Genomic DNA, 15,544 nt, shown 5'->3' with positions numbered 1-15,544 from the left:
GTAGATCAGAGTGGTGGTACCCTGGGTTAGATTTTCCACAGCATGCTGAGTATGCACACACTTTGTAGGCAAACCAGCAGCAAAACTCCACAGTCAGCTGGTGAACTCTCTCTTTTTTTGGGATAACGGCATGTCCCCTGTCTGACTGGCCAAGGGCCTGTTCAGTTACTTTTCGGAGGTTTTTGTGTCACTGCTGCCTTTGACTATCATTTGTACTTTCATGCTTTGTCAGCTTGTCCAGGACATTTGCAGTCTGATGTGATGGGATGCTAGAAATTACTGGCTGGTTTTGTGAATATGAAGTTGATTTTGCAAGGTTGAAATGAAGAAAAATTCAGATGGAAAATATGCTGTTTATGTCAAGCTTTAGTCAGTCATTTCTTAAAGATATTTTGACTCTCAAGTACTTTCTTGATTTTCCCTAAATTTCACTGATAGATTTGCCTGGAGAGACTCCGTGGATGGTTTCAATCAGTCTCTAGCACGAATGTATGATATCGGCCACAGGAACATTTGTACAGCTGAACACAGACATGCTTCATTGGGTTAGGTTGTCCTCTGGGCATGAGTGTGGTCATTTTAGGGACGCTGATGTTGATATAGTTGGTAGTTCTTTACATAAAATACTCAGTGATGCCACTGTCTGTACATGTCTCCAGTAGCAGTCTGGGGGGTGTCGCCACTATTTAAAAATAATATGAATTTCAAATTTTGTGAACTGTAGTTTTTTTTAAGAACTTGGAAGAGAGATGGTTATGTTCATAGGGACCAAAAGTTAATGGTCCTTTAAAACAGGTGTAACAGTTGAACCTACAGAGCACTTTTTTACTGGGTAAATGAAGAACGTGCAGTCTGATTTCTTCATATTGATTTGAATTTACAGTCCTCAATAGATACAGAGGATCCACATGGTTAAGAAACCAGCACTGTTGCTTGAAATTATTTTGAAATGTTCTGCCTGTCTTTGAGGACTTATTAGCGGGTGCCATCTAATTTAATTACCGAAAATAATCCTGTATTTTGTAGTGCATGATGATGACTGATTGATGGTTCTCATTGCTTGGTGCAGTTATGTAAGTTATGTACCTTTTTATGTAATCTGTGCGACCTCTTTCAGGTGGAAGTAAAGTACTTATGGCTAGGGTCAAACAAACATTACAACTGGTTGGAACATGTTGTGTATGGCTCACACACTGATTCCAGTGAATGTTTAAAATCACTTTTAATTTTTCTAAACTTGATTATTTGACTGGCACTTCATGGAGCACTGCTGGTTGTCTGTATTGAGGTGGCAGTGGAAGAATGAGGGGGGACAGACGGGTCTTCCTTGTCTTTAATGCTACCGTGCGGGTTGCGGGAGGTTACCAGCTATGTTGACACTTTTCTTAAGTAACCTGTTTGGAAATACTGTACTGCTGCCTGAAGAATGAGCTGTTAAGTGTCTTTTTAGGGAACAAATCTCTACAGGGAAATGATGGGTTTATGTATTTTTGTCATGTTTGTCAAATGGTTGAATAGATTTATTTATTTTTATTTTTGTCTCTGCGACCAGTGTCTAAGATCGCAGCTCGTCAGCTGATTGATAATGGAGATGATTTTTTTATATCACATGCTTTGTTTGGATGCTGCTGTCAACCTACTTCGCTCTAAAATGATCTAAATCTCCATTAGTGCATTAGAGCCCCACTTACAACAAAGGGAGAAGTGGGTGCTTCATGTTGGAATCTAATAAGTTTGTGTTGCACCGTAGTCACTGGGGCAGCTCTATTATGCAGCCAAATGGTCACCTATGCTTGATGAGGGCTGCAGTCCTTGGTGTGCTACTCCTGCCTTGGGGGGTGGGGTTGCTAGGGCATGGGTAGATGGGCAGTGGATTTCGTATTGTGTATCATCACCTGTGTCTTTCCTCATTCTTCTCCACTGATTGGTTCCTTGGATCTTTATTTTCCATTTCACTTGTTGGAAAAGTAACTTGCGTAAGCACTTCATTATTAGGTGATTTCTACATACGCTGCCTGGCCAAAAAAAGTAAATTTAATATTCCATTGGACTGCTTTTAGCTTTGATTATGGCAGATTCGACAATGCGTTTTCCACGTGCTTATGCAAAATGTCGGCAATTTTTATCCTGATTTGCATTCGTTTCTCATCAAGATGTCGTATCGATGATAGTTGAGTTGAACCCCTCTAGTCCTCTTCATCACATGTCAGACTTTTATTGGGGTTAAGGTCAAGACCCAGTGGTGGCAAATTCATATGTGAAAATGATTCCTCGTGCTTCTTCAACCACTTTTTGACAGTTCGGCCTGATGAACTGTAGCATTATCCTGGAATATCCCCATGCCATTAGGATAGAAAAAGCCTTTGATGGTATAACTTGGCCGTTCAATATATTCGGGTACTCCGCTTACTTTAATGCTGCATACTGAGTTCTAGTAGTGATCCATTCATTGGCTTTTGAATACTTGCGGATTTAAGTTCAGTGTTTTTTTGGACCAGGCTACGTATATACATATTTTAATGAAACCTTAAATATTGTTTGATTCCATTCAGTAGAATTTTGAGTGGCTGAATAGTTGCTTGGTGTAGTCACCATTTCTTTTGAATTGGAGATGCAGGCATTGATTGCTTTGATCTCAGCTGTCATTTGGCAGACTCTGCTGTTTTCCAGAACCACATTGCATGACAGTCTGGCACTTCTGCAGCTATACATACAGGATGTTAATGCATCTCTGGAAACAGTGGACATATCAATAAAAGTTTTGTAGCTGACCTGAGTACTTTGTTTTCTGAAATAGACTTTATGTTAAAGGTGGTTACAAAGTAAAGTTTTTTTTTTTTTTTTTAATAAAATAAAAAGAAATGGTGGAGGGGATGATTGGGGCAGGAACTAACAGGAAGTGTGTGTTTGTTTTTTCATTTCCTTAATGAGGCTTTGCGGCTCAGCGAAGATTCGACCACCACCCCCTCAGCCTCTGTTAGCTTTAATCTGCTCATCCTGGGTGACCTCTCCCCACCCCACCCTTACTGTTGACTAGCTGCTCTCACTGCCTTAAAAGTGCACGGCCCATGCCTTCGGCTCTTGGTGAGGCCGGTGTCGTGTTGTGGCCCCTTGCAGGCAAAGTCCTGATGATTATCTCTGTGCTTGAGGGGCCCAGTCTGGCCTTGGTGGTGAGGATTATAGTAGATAGACTCAGAATGAGTGTGGTAACAAGCCCTCAGTTTGGGGGGTGGGGGACGAGACGTGCAAACATAAACTGAAATGGAACTATTTATATGTAAAGTTGCATTTTATTAGCAGTTTCTCTAGACAGGTCTTAATGTATTTTATGGATCAGAAAATAATTTTCATGTTTTCCAGAACTGCAGTCTGGGGAGTTATGTTTCCTGCCACCAAAATTATTAGATGACTGAAATATTTCGTGTTTGCTGCACTCGGTAAACTTGAAATTCAAAGTAGTGATGCTTCCATTGTGTGTATCACATAGGTCACATTCATACCCCAACTGGAAGTCTTGGCAACAGTGGCAGCCTTCCTGCTGTAGTCTGATCTGCTCACTGGATTTCTGACACTCAAGGCACTAAGAAACCAGTTTGAGTCTGGGTTGCCTCTATTTTGCCTGTTGAACATAAACGAGAATGAGATGTATACATGCACATCTCCAGCCAGCCCCCCGTGTTCTTCCCCCAGTGTGTTCCGTCTGCTCAGGGCTACTTTTCCATGGGAATCCCAGGACCATATATGGACAGCAGTCACAGCTCTGCCTGCTCAGCTGGGATGTCTCAGGGGGCTGTTCTGGGATTGGCTGGGCCAAGCTGCAGGAGCTGCGCTGCACGGTAGCCGGGCTTTTCGGCCGTGACACGTGTGTGTACGTACATGCCAAAGATAAGGAGGAATTCCTTTTGTGGTATTATCCACGTATGTCAGACCGCGTGTCCGGGGACTCGGTCCCCAAACGGTAATTCCTCCGAGCGAATGGTGGCCAGTCAGCCATCTGGAAACCTCGCCTGCTTTAGCAGGGGGTTCAGTTTAACTTCAGCTCGCAGGAAGCCACTGTTTTTGCCGTGCTGTCGCTTTATATGGAAAACAAGGCCTCGCTGCTGAGCTCCCATCTATGTATGGGCTGATTTATAATTGGATTAACTGCCAGATCGTAAAATCATGATGCACATTTCACTTTCCTTTTATGTTTTTTAATGCCATGCTCATCATAGAAGAAATTGTTTTCCATTGTCTACTCCACAACTTGTACCACCCCGGAGAAATTTTGATCTCTAGATTGTTCTTTCAGTAAATCTGCATTGATGTTTTGGGTGAGAAGGTAACTCTTATTTAAGAGAGGGTGGAAATGGTCTTTAGAGCTTGAAATTCATTTTTAAAAATGGAGGGGGGGGGGACTATTTGTGAGCTTAACTATAAGTCTTACCATGTCCTGTTACCTCGGATTGCATTTTGTCACTCCTCCAGTATGAGGGGTTCTCTATATGCTATATGCATTGCTGTAATTATTCTTTCTCCTTCTCAGAGGTAAATCTCCTTGAGCTGCATCAGTTTCCTTAGTCTTTCTTTTGGTGGATCCCTCTTCTCTCATCTCCATGCTCTTTTCGTTCTCTACTCTTTCCTTCACTTCATCCCTTGCCACTTAACAACATCACTCCATGTTTGCATGCCTTCAAATTCATATCATTCACATCTGCATGGATGCTAGTGAGAGATGCTACAACAGCAAAGGAATGAACTGTCGCTACTTGATCCGAACCACGTCCCCATTTTATGCCTTGCAAGTCTGCGTATTTGCAGCATTTTGGAACATGCGTACGCTGCATAGCAGTGTCTAGTCATGTTTGCTCTATTCATACTTTTTATGGAAAACCATATTGATCAGCATTTAGAATAAACTTTATTGATCGCTCTTGCCCTGTGATGGGTTGACTCCCCATCCTGGGTTGTTCCCTGCTTTGCAACCATAGCTTCGGGGATAGGCTTCAGACCACCCCATACCCTGAATAGGGTAAGCGGTTTCAGAAAGTTAATGGATGGATGTATTGATCGCTTTGTTTAGTGAGAACTGGAGTTATTGATTCCACTGGAAAAACTGGGGAAAATCAGTTTTCTTTGCTTGTCATTTTAAGTTTTCACTCTGGTAATCTATTTTCTGTTTTTTCAATTAACAGTAAAACTTAAGTATCTCATATCTGAAGTTTATACAGTCCAACAGTTGAAATTGTTGCTGTCCTGTAACATAGTTTTTTGGAACAATTATATCTTTGGTTCACTTTGAAATGACATATGCAGTTTGGAGTATTTTGTGTTTATTGCAGCCATGTTTGTATTAATCCAAATCAGTGGGAACATGCATATATCTTTCCTTATATATATGCCCTGTATGGATCCATCCCTTTTACAGTTCATGCCAAAGGCTTTGATTAGAAGTGTTCAGTTTGACTGACTGGGTCCATGTGGGCCAAAGGTCTAAAGTTTTGTATAAAATAGCGATGTTGTGCAACAGTTTGTATTTTTCTCCTTTAGATTGCTGACATTTTCGTGTTCTCTTGAGTAATCCTGTTTTAAGTGAGAGCATCACCTGCCCTCCGCTTAATAATGGAGCACTTGCTATAAAAATCTCCTCATTGATATAGGGTTGTGTGACTTAATGCTGCCTTTGTGTTATGTCTAAGAGACATGCAGCTTCTAGGGAGATTGAGTGAGTGTTTACCAGTACACCTGTTTGTGGGTAGTGTGTTTGTGTGCAAGTACTGCAATTGATCATTCTTACTATTCCTGTCTGGTTTATCAGCTTTGCTGATTGGGATGGATATTACTGGGGCTTTAGTAGGCTTTATGTAGATGTGGGTGCTTGGACAACCTTTAGGGCCACTGCTTAAATGCTTACGAGTAAAAACAACGAGGACTGCCATCGACCATGGACCATGTTTGACATCTGATTTGGAATGTGGAACAGAGCCTTACTGATGGTGATTACTGCAGAAGTAATCAGTTTGAGTTTAAACTGGTTTCTGTGGTTTTTGTTATCTTCTGAATTATTATCAGTCAAACATTCTGTGAAGTTGTGCATGTCACGTAATTAGTTTAATAGCTGTAATAAAATGTCCACTTACCCTAACCAACACAAGTCACTCTTACTGTAAGTCTAAAGCATTTTACAAGAAGGTCTTAAAATCTGCTTGATCACTATGTAAGACCTGTTTGGTGTAACATGGGTAGCCTGTGCTACCGTGACCTTTTGCTGACCTTTCGTAAACCGTTAGCTCACTCTTGCGGTGGGGTTGTGGCATGGGCTAATCAAAGATGGCAGGGGGCTGCTTGATGACCAGCTCCTTTCCTGCCTTTTCTTATTGTATATTTCACAGCGGAAAGTTAGTCACTGTCCTGCTACACCAGCAGATTCCCTTCCCCGTTCATCCTCAATAATACTGTTGGCTAAGGAGAACTGTGTCCCAGATGCCAGGCTTTTGTTTCCTACGGAAATGTAAAGGACTTGGTTCACAAAATTTATCGGGTAGCACGGGCTATGGATTTGCAACAGGGCTGGACTGTGTGTTTCAATGGGTAATTTGTAGAGCTCCTTCAGGAAGTTGGGGGGGGGGGGGGGGTTGGTCCTTCAGGATCCCTTGCTTGATGTGAAGTGTTTCTAAATTTAGATCTGCGAAGATGGTTACCCACGATGTTCCAAATGAAGACGACATGCTGTTTAGGAACCAAATGAAAAGCATATAGAGCTTTTAAAGTATGTGACATATAAGCTTTTCTGGTCCTGGATGAAGGCTTTTACGAACTGTTGCTATGTTCTTCCTTTGATGTGATTCATTTGTTTATCAGCTGGTCCCTTACATCTTCTACAGAAAGACTATTCAGTCCAGAACCTCCTTCAACAAGATGTCAATGTCTGCTTAAAAATGCTTTCACGATTTGTCTCAAACACCTTTTTAAAACCTGTCACTTAAAGAATTGCACCAGTCTCCAGCACTTCATTGGATAGGTCTGGCTTTCATGGGCAGCACTTATTATGTGACTGGCCTCTTGTGGCATAGTATTCCAGTTTTGTTGAGTAAGACTTGACCCACTCTAGACGCCCGTGGCTTGACTAGGCACCGTTGGACTAGAACTGGCACCTTCCGCATAGCTAAGAGAAAACTGACTACGCCATCAATTTTTTACTTTGTATTGTTTATTATTATTATTATTATTATTATTATTATTATTTATTATTATTATTATTATTATTGCCTAACTTAGACATGACGACACGACTTGACAAAAAAAAAAAATCCTATTTATTTGTATCTCTTACAAAAGCAAGATAGTTCTGAACTTTATTCAGGGATGGGTTTCCATGACACTGCCTTGGGCACAGAGGTCATGCTTTGGGAAAAGTTTGTCTGTGTTGGTCTAGACTCCAGCCTGCTTCCGTTAGGTTTAAAGCGACGCGTGTGATGAACAGCCTCCCCCCATATTTGTCCCTGTTGTTCAGGGATTGGTAGCTTGCTAGCATCAGAAGGCTATTGGTGCATTGCAGAACATTCTGTTGTTGCCATGGTTGCTGTATCGCCAGTGTAATTATATAAATCAGACTTTGTGTCAAGCACTTAGGAAAACTATTATGCTTTTTTTTCTTAAACCTTTTGCTGACTTTAAATTCCTTTTTTCTTGTTACTAAATTAAAAAAGTCCTGCTCTGTATTTTCAAGAAGCTCTGCCCTCTCATTTCCTCGCCTGTGTAGGGAGCCAGGATTGACAATGTGGGCATCTGCTTCTGCATGGAAACCAAAGAGTCCCTTTGGGGGTCATCTCTGGGTCCTCCTCAATGCTCCTGCTGCTAATTAAAGTCCTAGCTGTTATATAGAGGCTCAGCGTTGACCGCTGGGGTGCATTGCTGTGAGCCCCACTGAGAATTCTGCACCGAGGGTTCTATTTTGCACCATCTGTCTCTAGGGCATTAGGTGATGTTTTCAGTCATTAGGTGGTCTTGTTTTCAGTCATCTTGAATCTCAAGATTGCTGGCCATGTGAAGCTGCTGTAAGGGTACTGTGTAGGTTTTTGCTTCTGCTGGTGAAATCTGCTTGGTTGTGTGTGTGTGTGTGTGTGTGTGTGTGTGTGTGTGTGTGTGTGTGTGTGTGTGTGTGTGTGTGTGTGTGTGTGTGTGTGTGTGTGTGTGTGTGTGTGTGTGTGTGTGTGTGTGTGTGTGTGTGTGTGTGTGTGATTAATATATCTGCCATGTTACGCTTTATACTTAACACCTGGGATTTTAGCAAAACACCGGCACAAATGGTGGTAAGCAGTGGACTACCAGTTGCAACGGATTCCTGTATTGGTTTCTTTTTGGTTAAATGGGAGTCTGATGTACTGTGTTTATTTTTATTGTTTAACATCAGCAAAATCTAGAGGCCACTAGCAATTTAACTTTTATGGGTTAAACTAATTTGTTTGAAATACCTCCATAAAAATGTCAGCCCCACTGCTCCCACACTTTAAAAGTACCTCTCATATTTTCACTTAATCTATTGCTTCAGCAGCAATCTTTACCATGAGAAACGGTTGGAACAGCCCCAGTTTTTGGTCAAGGAATGGTTTTGAAAATTGAGTTCATTGTCGCATGGAGGAACAAAATTACCTTTCATCTCTATAAAGGATCATTTAGATTTTTTAGCTGTCCCTAGTAAACTATGGGTGCTGTCTCTCTACATTAATATGCAAAAAATGTTTGACCGCAAGAAGTAATGGGTGTATATTCGGCTTTCATGCATGCCAACAGCTAGCTTGTATCACATCTTTCTTCAATTAGCCAGTGAATTTAGCACAGAACAGTGGATTTTATGAACTGTCATTAGTTTAATTTGTTAGAACAGTATCTCTAAATGTTTTGTATGACGTTATTTCTGGGTTTAAATAAATCAATGGCGATTTATTAATTTTTTTTTTTTTTTGACTTGGTGTATTATGTGATTTTATTTTAATCAACATTGTTGTTTCTAATTGTCATTTGAAATGGACCTGTGTTGATTAGACAGTGGTACTTGTATGCAGTTTCTTCAATTGTTAGTTCAGTTTTGTTTTGTTTGCATATTCTCTTTTAGTCATATTTTAGATGGCAAATTGCTAGATATAATAGGCTTTTGAAAAGCTGTTCAGGAAATCTAGTGACTGAATTTCCCTTGGAATGTGTTAAGTATGCATCTGTGTCAGTGTCCCATAATGTACTGGTATTATGTGTATGTATGGGTCCAATTTGTGCTATGTTGAGTGTCTCTGAAGAGGTCCCAGATAACCATATAGCTGCTTGCCTGTTTAAAATGAAAGGATGTACACTAGCCAGAGGGGAAACTTCCCGTACATTGTTATAAAAAAATACCTGAAGCATTGTTTCAGTGTATTACTCAATATATTAGTGTGTATGCATTAACTGGTACATTTATGTAGTTGAGAAGTGTGTCTCAAATACAGATGGCTATATATGTTTTATAAACTTTAACACTGTCAAGGTGTAGAACGGTCTCAGGTGCTTGAAAAATACTGTTTGTGGCATGGGGATGACAAACATTCCTGAGAAGAGTGCTTCTGTCTAGGACGGTTTGGAGATGTGGTGTCAGAAAGCTCTGGGCATTGACTGTGTTTTTATATAAAATGTTTTTTTTTGTGTTACAAATATAATCAGACAGGGTTATCAAGTTTCAGAATCTGTTTTTTTCTTTTCTAAATTCAAAAAAATGAAGGCTCTTTTGTTCTGGTTCATTTTCAGTTGTCGGGATACCGAACTTGCGCAATACATAATACAGCTAATAAGTCTCTTCTTATGTTAATCCTAACATGCAAAACCATGCAGTCAAAGTCCTGTTACTGCTGGATTCCAGCTCTGTATTAGTCATCCCCAGTAGCCATAAGTACCATACACTCCAGATTCAGCTGGATTGTAGGCAGCAAATCCTTTAGTCTGATTTAGTCATTTGCAACTCTGAAATGCTCCAGGTATTGATTGCGCAATGGCCTGGTTTCTTGTTTACATTTACGTGAAGCTTTTGTTTGCTGGACAGCCTGTTTTAAACTGTGTGTAAAGTGCTCTTAGCAACAGCTGCCATTAACGGAAGCATCAAATCTGTGTTTTTGGTAAATCAGCCAGTGCTGCTACTCATGTTTTGACTTTGGAACGCTGTTTAAAGTATAGGTATTCTTGTACGATGTGTGGAAAAATAGCACGTTCTGTGTATATGCCTGGCCGCTGCATGCTACCTCTGGCCTGTAAATCGCCCAGTCATCAAACTGATGTGAGTGGAACAGTGTTAATTGAACTCGGGCCTTTGACCAGTACAGGACCAACAAGAGGGTTTAGAGTCGCTGGCCAATATTATGTAATCAGTATGACTATTGTAACCTTTTGGCTGAGATTCTTGTTAGATCCTCAGGGGATCCTATCTGTATTGATTTAAGGTTGGTATTGGCACAGATGCCCTGACTTGATCCCGATTCACAGTCTAACAATTTTGATTTGGTTCAATTTCAGTTCAATCCTAATTTGATATCAATCCAATAGGAATGAGATATGAAATGCTATGTATAGCAACTTTACATATTTTGAGCGGTGTTTAAGGTCTCAATGGATTACAAATTTACAAATGCAGAGTCACTTGTACAAACCACTAACGAAAGGCTGTAGGCATGCGTACCAAAATCTTTATTGTTTGTTTGACAGTATGTATGGTTCCTTAAAACAAAGCCAACCTGTCTCTTTCAAAGCATAAAAAATAACCTCTGATGGAAAAGAATAGTTGAAAATAGTCTAAATCTCATGCCGTATTTCAGAAGGACTAACTTAGATATGAGCCAAAACAATACATACTAAGCATGAAATTTGTTTGTGCTTACTCATGAAATCACTGACATTTCATCCAAATACACTGCATATCTCGTTAAATATGTTTCACTCTACAGATCTTGTACCCAGGCAGAAATAAATTATAACTACACATTTGTTTTCATTTGCTTTAGTATTAGCCATGAGGTCTGAAATAAGATAATTAACAATATCTCATAATTGACAGCACGTCACATCCAATAATATGTTTACTCTTTACATCATTATTTTGTGTCTGTAAGCAGCGTACTGAATATGATCGTTGTGACAATAATGCCCTACTTAACTTGCTTGCATTCATGCACTGGCATACTCCATTACCATGACTGACAACGTATCAAGTAGCAAGGCACCAATGAGGTACCCTGAGCAAGGTACCGCCCCCAAGCACTTCTCCTCAGGCGCTGAATTAGCTGCCCCCTGCTATGTCACGACGTCCCATATGGGTTAAATGCAGAGGACACGTTTTGTCGTTGTGCACTGTGTGCTGTGGTGTGTCAACAATGAGCACTGATCACTAAATAAAAATAAAAAAACCAAGACGCTGGTGTGAGGCGATAGCACAACACTGTTGCAGGCCTTCTATAGGCAAGAGAGAAAATTGCACCCTGTATATAATATGAGGACCGATGCAAGTAAAATTTCACGGGGATTATGCATAAATGAACTAGATCGATAGATTTCGATAGCTTGAAATGAATTTTGACTATCCCAAATTAAAAAAACGGGCAGAAAAAAATAAATAATAAATTGATGTTGAAACATCCTAAAAACCGTAACCTTAACATTTCACATTAAGCAAACTAGCCCCTACAAAGCAGTGTTAACTGGGCACCAGCAATTTTTTTTTCCATCCTATGCCAGATTTTTGATGATTATTTAGGTTATTTTTTTCAATGCAAAGGCATCATTAAAATAAAATTTTCCACAAGTACTGCTGTATAGATGGGCAGGGCTACTTTGGAAAAATACTTCCGGCTAGGTAGCTCGTATCTACGATCAATTTCCATTTAATATCTGAATGAACTCGCTTTTTCCCCACTGTGTATATAGTTACCAAATCTTTGGTAATATGAAACGTCACTGCATCTGTAATTTTCTTTCCACTAGGGTCCATTTTTATCGTATGGAATGTTGCATGATAAGATCACCAATACAGTATAATCCCGTTATAGTGGACTTGCTTATAACGGAATATCGTCTATAACGGACGAGGTCCGCTGGTCATAGCTGTGCGCCTTTTACGAACATGCAGAAAAACGGACTCGCATGTAACGGAATTTCGCTGAAACAAGTTTGTTGTGCTGCTATCTTTAGTAGCCACAGGTTTCAGAAAAACTTTACGGACAGTTTGTTCTATGTTGGACTTTGGACAGTCAAACCACTTCGAAACAACTGAGGTGACGCTGGCAGTTCTTGAGACGAGCTCCTCTCTTTTTGACGTGTGTGCGGCCATTTTGCTCTGTGTGTGTGTGTGTACAAAGGGGCGGAGGGGCTTGATAGAGGGCAGTCCGGCATGCTGTTATTTACAGAGTTCCCCGAAACTTTAAACCTTATTTATAAATGAATTTCGGAATTTTGTGAGCTCCTTGTTAATTACCCAGTTTAAAGTGAATTGTGATTTCAGTTCTAAACGTCGCCTTGAACCAAGAATTCGAGTTAAGTGGTAAAATCGATTTATCGCCCAGCTCTACCGCATATGACAGCAGGCTGTATATAGGTTCCATCCAGTAATATCAGTTTTCTTTATATTGTTGCTTTTCATTTGTTTTTATGTAACATATAATTTTACTTCGTGTCACCATATGCACTGTACTGAATAACTGGTGTGATGATAGAGCCATACTTGACTTGTTTGCCTTAAGGTGCTCGGAGTACTCTATGACTATGACCGACAATGCACCAAGATGGCAGCATGAAGCGATTGCTCAAACTGCAAACCTCTTATAAATCGAGCATTAAGCATATGTTTCCTAGCGGACAGAATATCGGCAACTCTGTTTTTCAATGGTCAAGGTTTTTCCTCCAAATAGCAAGTTAAAGGAGCAGAAAAAGCAAATAAAGGGAATTTTATTTTTCTTGGGGGATAATTTATGATAGCCCATTTGGCAGAGTGTTGTTACATTTTGGTAGCCCGACAGGAATACTCGATTGTCCTGGGATGTTGGACTAGTGATTTTGCAAGGCCTGTTAAGCCATACTTGAGTCTGCTATATCTAGTCAGTGCTGTTCTTATTTCATTTGACTGCCTCCCTTGCTGTCTGCCAGGAAACACTACACCTTGGTTTCTTCCTTTTGTCTTCCTCTCCCCTCCTTATCAGCTTCTGTGGAATGAGCAGTGCTGCTTATCCATTTTTAGATCTTAATTATGACCGTTCGGGGATTAGCACCTTTTAAGGTAGTTCCCCATGTGGAATAGTGGATGAAATGGATCATGCTGTGATAAGCCATACCTTTTGCTCTGGGAACATAGTGAAGGTGAAAAGCTTCCAAAGAGCTGGAAAATTTCTGCCATTTGAGCTTGCTAGGGATCCTCTTTGAAGGCAGCCATTTAGGGCGGTGGATAGTGATGTCAGACACAGAGGAGGCGGGATCCCCACCTGGCTGGCAGCTGTTTGAGCTTGCCCCTGTTCCCTCCTGGCTCGCCTGCGCAGCGCACTCCTACTCACGTGGCCTCTGATAATGCCCGCAGGCTTTCTCCGCTCTGACCATGTACGGCACAACGAACGACCCAAATTTGGCCAAGCATTCCAGCCGACGTACCGTGTGCAGGGAAGGGGAGGTGGCTGAGGGCTTGCTGAGCGGGGGGGGGGGGGGGCTCCTTCTGTGAGTGAAAACTGAGCCGTGAGCTCTGTGTTGGAGCACCCACAGCTCCACGTTTGAATGTGTCACAAAACCCTTTTGCAGGGCTTTGTTCGGTAGCGTATAGTTTGCAGCACAAAACTGGTCTTCAAATGTTTCCCAGGTACTTTGCAATGGGTGGCAGACTGACAGATGTTCTTGTCCGAGCGACATCATATACTCTGAATGGCTGAGGTGTATCTGACTGCTTCCCCTTCAGTGCTGTAACTGGCCCTAGACTTTCTATTAAACTGGGGTTGCCTCTGTATGAATGTTGGCTGGGGAAGTTCTTCTTTGCTCGGTTCCTGTATGAACAGGGCTTTCACTTGTTCAGGGATTTGAATGGAGGAGAATCAAGCCCAAGAATTATACAGCGAAATCCGTCAGACCAAAAAAAATGCCAGTTTTTCACCCTTTTCCGAGACATTTATATAGCCATGCAGGTAAAAGTTGCATCTGTTGTAGTTAGTGATGTTTTTGCAACAGATTCTCTTCTGAGAGTGAGGGTGTTGGTCTTTTTGGCCTCAGCCACATGAAAATGGGATGCCCAGGGTTTTGTGGTGGTTTCTTACAGTTCAGGGTGGGGGGAGACGTGAGTTTACTCCCAAGTTCCACAGAAGTTTGTGATGCACAGCTGTCTCCCCAAAGGCAGGTTGAGGATCTTGGCATCCCGCATCAGGCTTTCTCTTCTGCCACCGTCCTAGTTCAGGGACTCAGCTGGTCATACAAAAGCACTGCACATTTCATCACTGCTGTTTAATTGATTGCTTTCTCACTCAGCTGTTTTTCCATAAACTCACTGGAGTTTTACCCGTTTTAGGCTGTTTGTTTTTGCTTAAATAGTTTAAAGAACTTCATTGCATCTCTACTTTTCCTGGCCATTAACCAATTGCCAGCAGCCTCTTTGCATCAATTGGAGCAACATTTCTCCTTTGTGTCCCTGCAGGCCTGCATTGACGACAACGTGGACATGGTCACCTTCCTGGTGGAGCACGGTGCCTGTGTCAACCAGCCTGACAATGAGGGGTGGATCCCTCTGCATGCGGCCGCTTCCTGCGGGTATATGGACATCGCTGAGTAAGTGTAATCCTCCTGGTCAGATTCTTCACTCTGTGACAGGGTATTGGGTCAGAGCTGGTGTGAAGTTCCTGAGGGGTGTATTTGCCAGAAAGCCTGGAGGTGCCACACATCTCTGTGGTCTAGCTGTATCTCGAAGCCGCTCGTTTTATTCCCCATTGCTTTGGCTCCAAATGGTGTGAAAGGCAGCCCAGAGATAGATATGTCTACTGGCCACTATGGTTTTTTTAAGGCTTGGATGGGTCTTGTGTTCTGGTTTTTCCTCTGAGAGCTCTGGTACTGCTGGCTAGTTCCTGGTGGCACAGGTGAAATTCTCAGCTGAATCCTTGGTTTTCCCTGCTGTGCCATTGGTGAGTTATGTCTCATGAAAAGCTGGGAGTATGGGCAGCAGATGAGTAACAACTAGATATGAGTCCCTCCAGTTATCTATTTTGTGTTGTGTGTGTGTGTGTGTGTGATCTGCATGTGAAGACCTCGCAGTGCTGTTCAACTTGTAGGGCGTCTTGATTTTTGAGCATGCCAAATGCATGGACGCCCATTTCTCACATGTGTTGATCGCTGGTCTAAAATAAAAGCTTGTGGTTCTGAACGGACGTTAAGTACGCTGTGGTTTCCTGATATGCAGCCCAGCTCAGGGGTTGGTGGTAGTGATGTACAAATGGGGAAGTGTGTGATAATGTGTGGAACTAGGCAAGCTTGATGCTTCAGCTCTCTGCTCTCAGCAATTATGGTGCTGCCTGTCCCAGGAGGGGCTGTGCTT

At 41.7% G+C, this 15,544-nt stretch overlaps 1 protein-coding gene across 12 annotated transcripts in view; it reads left to right on the top strand.

Moving 5' to 3' along the window:
* LOC125738413 (protein phosphatase 1 regulatory subunit 12A-like) overlaps positions 1-15,544 on the top strand; it is a 40,738-nt gene that overhangs the window by 4,586 nt on the left and 20,608 nt on the right. For all 12 annotated transcript variants that reach the window (XR_007396830.1, XR_007396831.1, XM_049007321.1 and 9 more), the window contains exon 2: positions 14,654-14,784. Coding sequence is in view for 10 of the 12 variants with exons in the window: in XM_049007321.1 (XP_048863278.1) it covers positions 14,654-14,784 (131 nt within the window). In the remaining 2 variants the exon portion in view is untranslated. The remainder of the gene's footprint in view (positions 1-14,653; positions 14,785-15,544) is intronic.

The sequence above is a fragment of the Brienomyrus brachyistius genome, chromosome 3, assembly GCF_023856365.1.
Source record: "Brienomyrus brachyistius isolate T26 chromosome 3, BBRACH_0.4, whole genome shotgun sequence".
In the NCBI taxonomy this organism is placed as follows: domain Eukaryota; kingdom Metazoa; phylum Chordata; class Actinopteri; order Osteoglossiformes; family Mormyridae; genus Brienomyrus; species Brienomyrus brachyistius.
The sequence above is the reverse complement of the archived record's forward strand: the minus strand, read 5'-3'. Positions and strand labels throughout refer to the sequence as shown.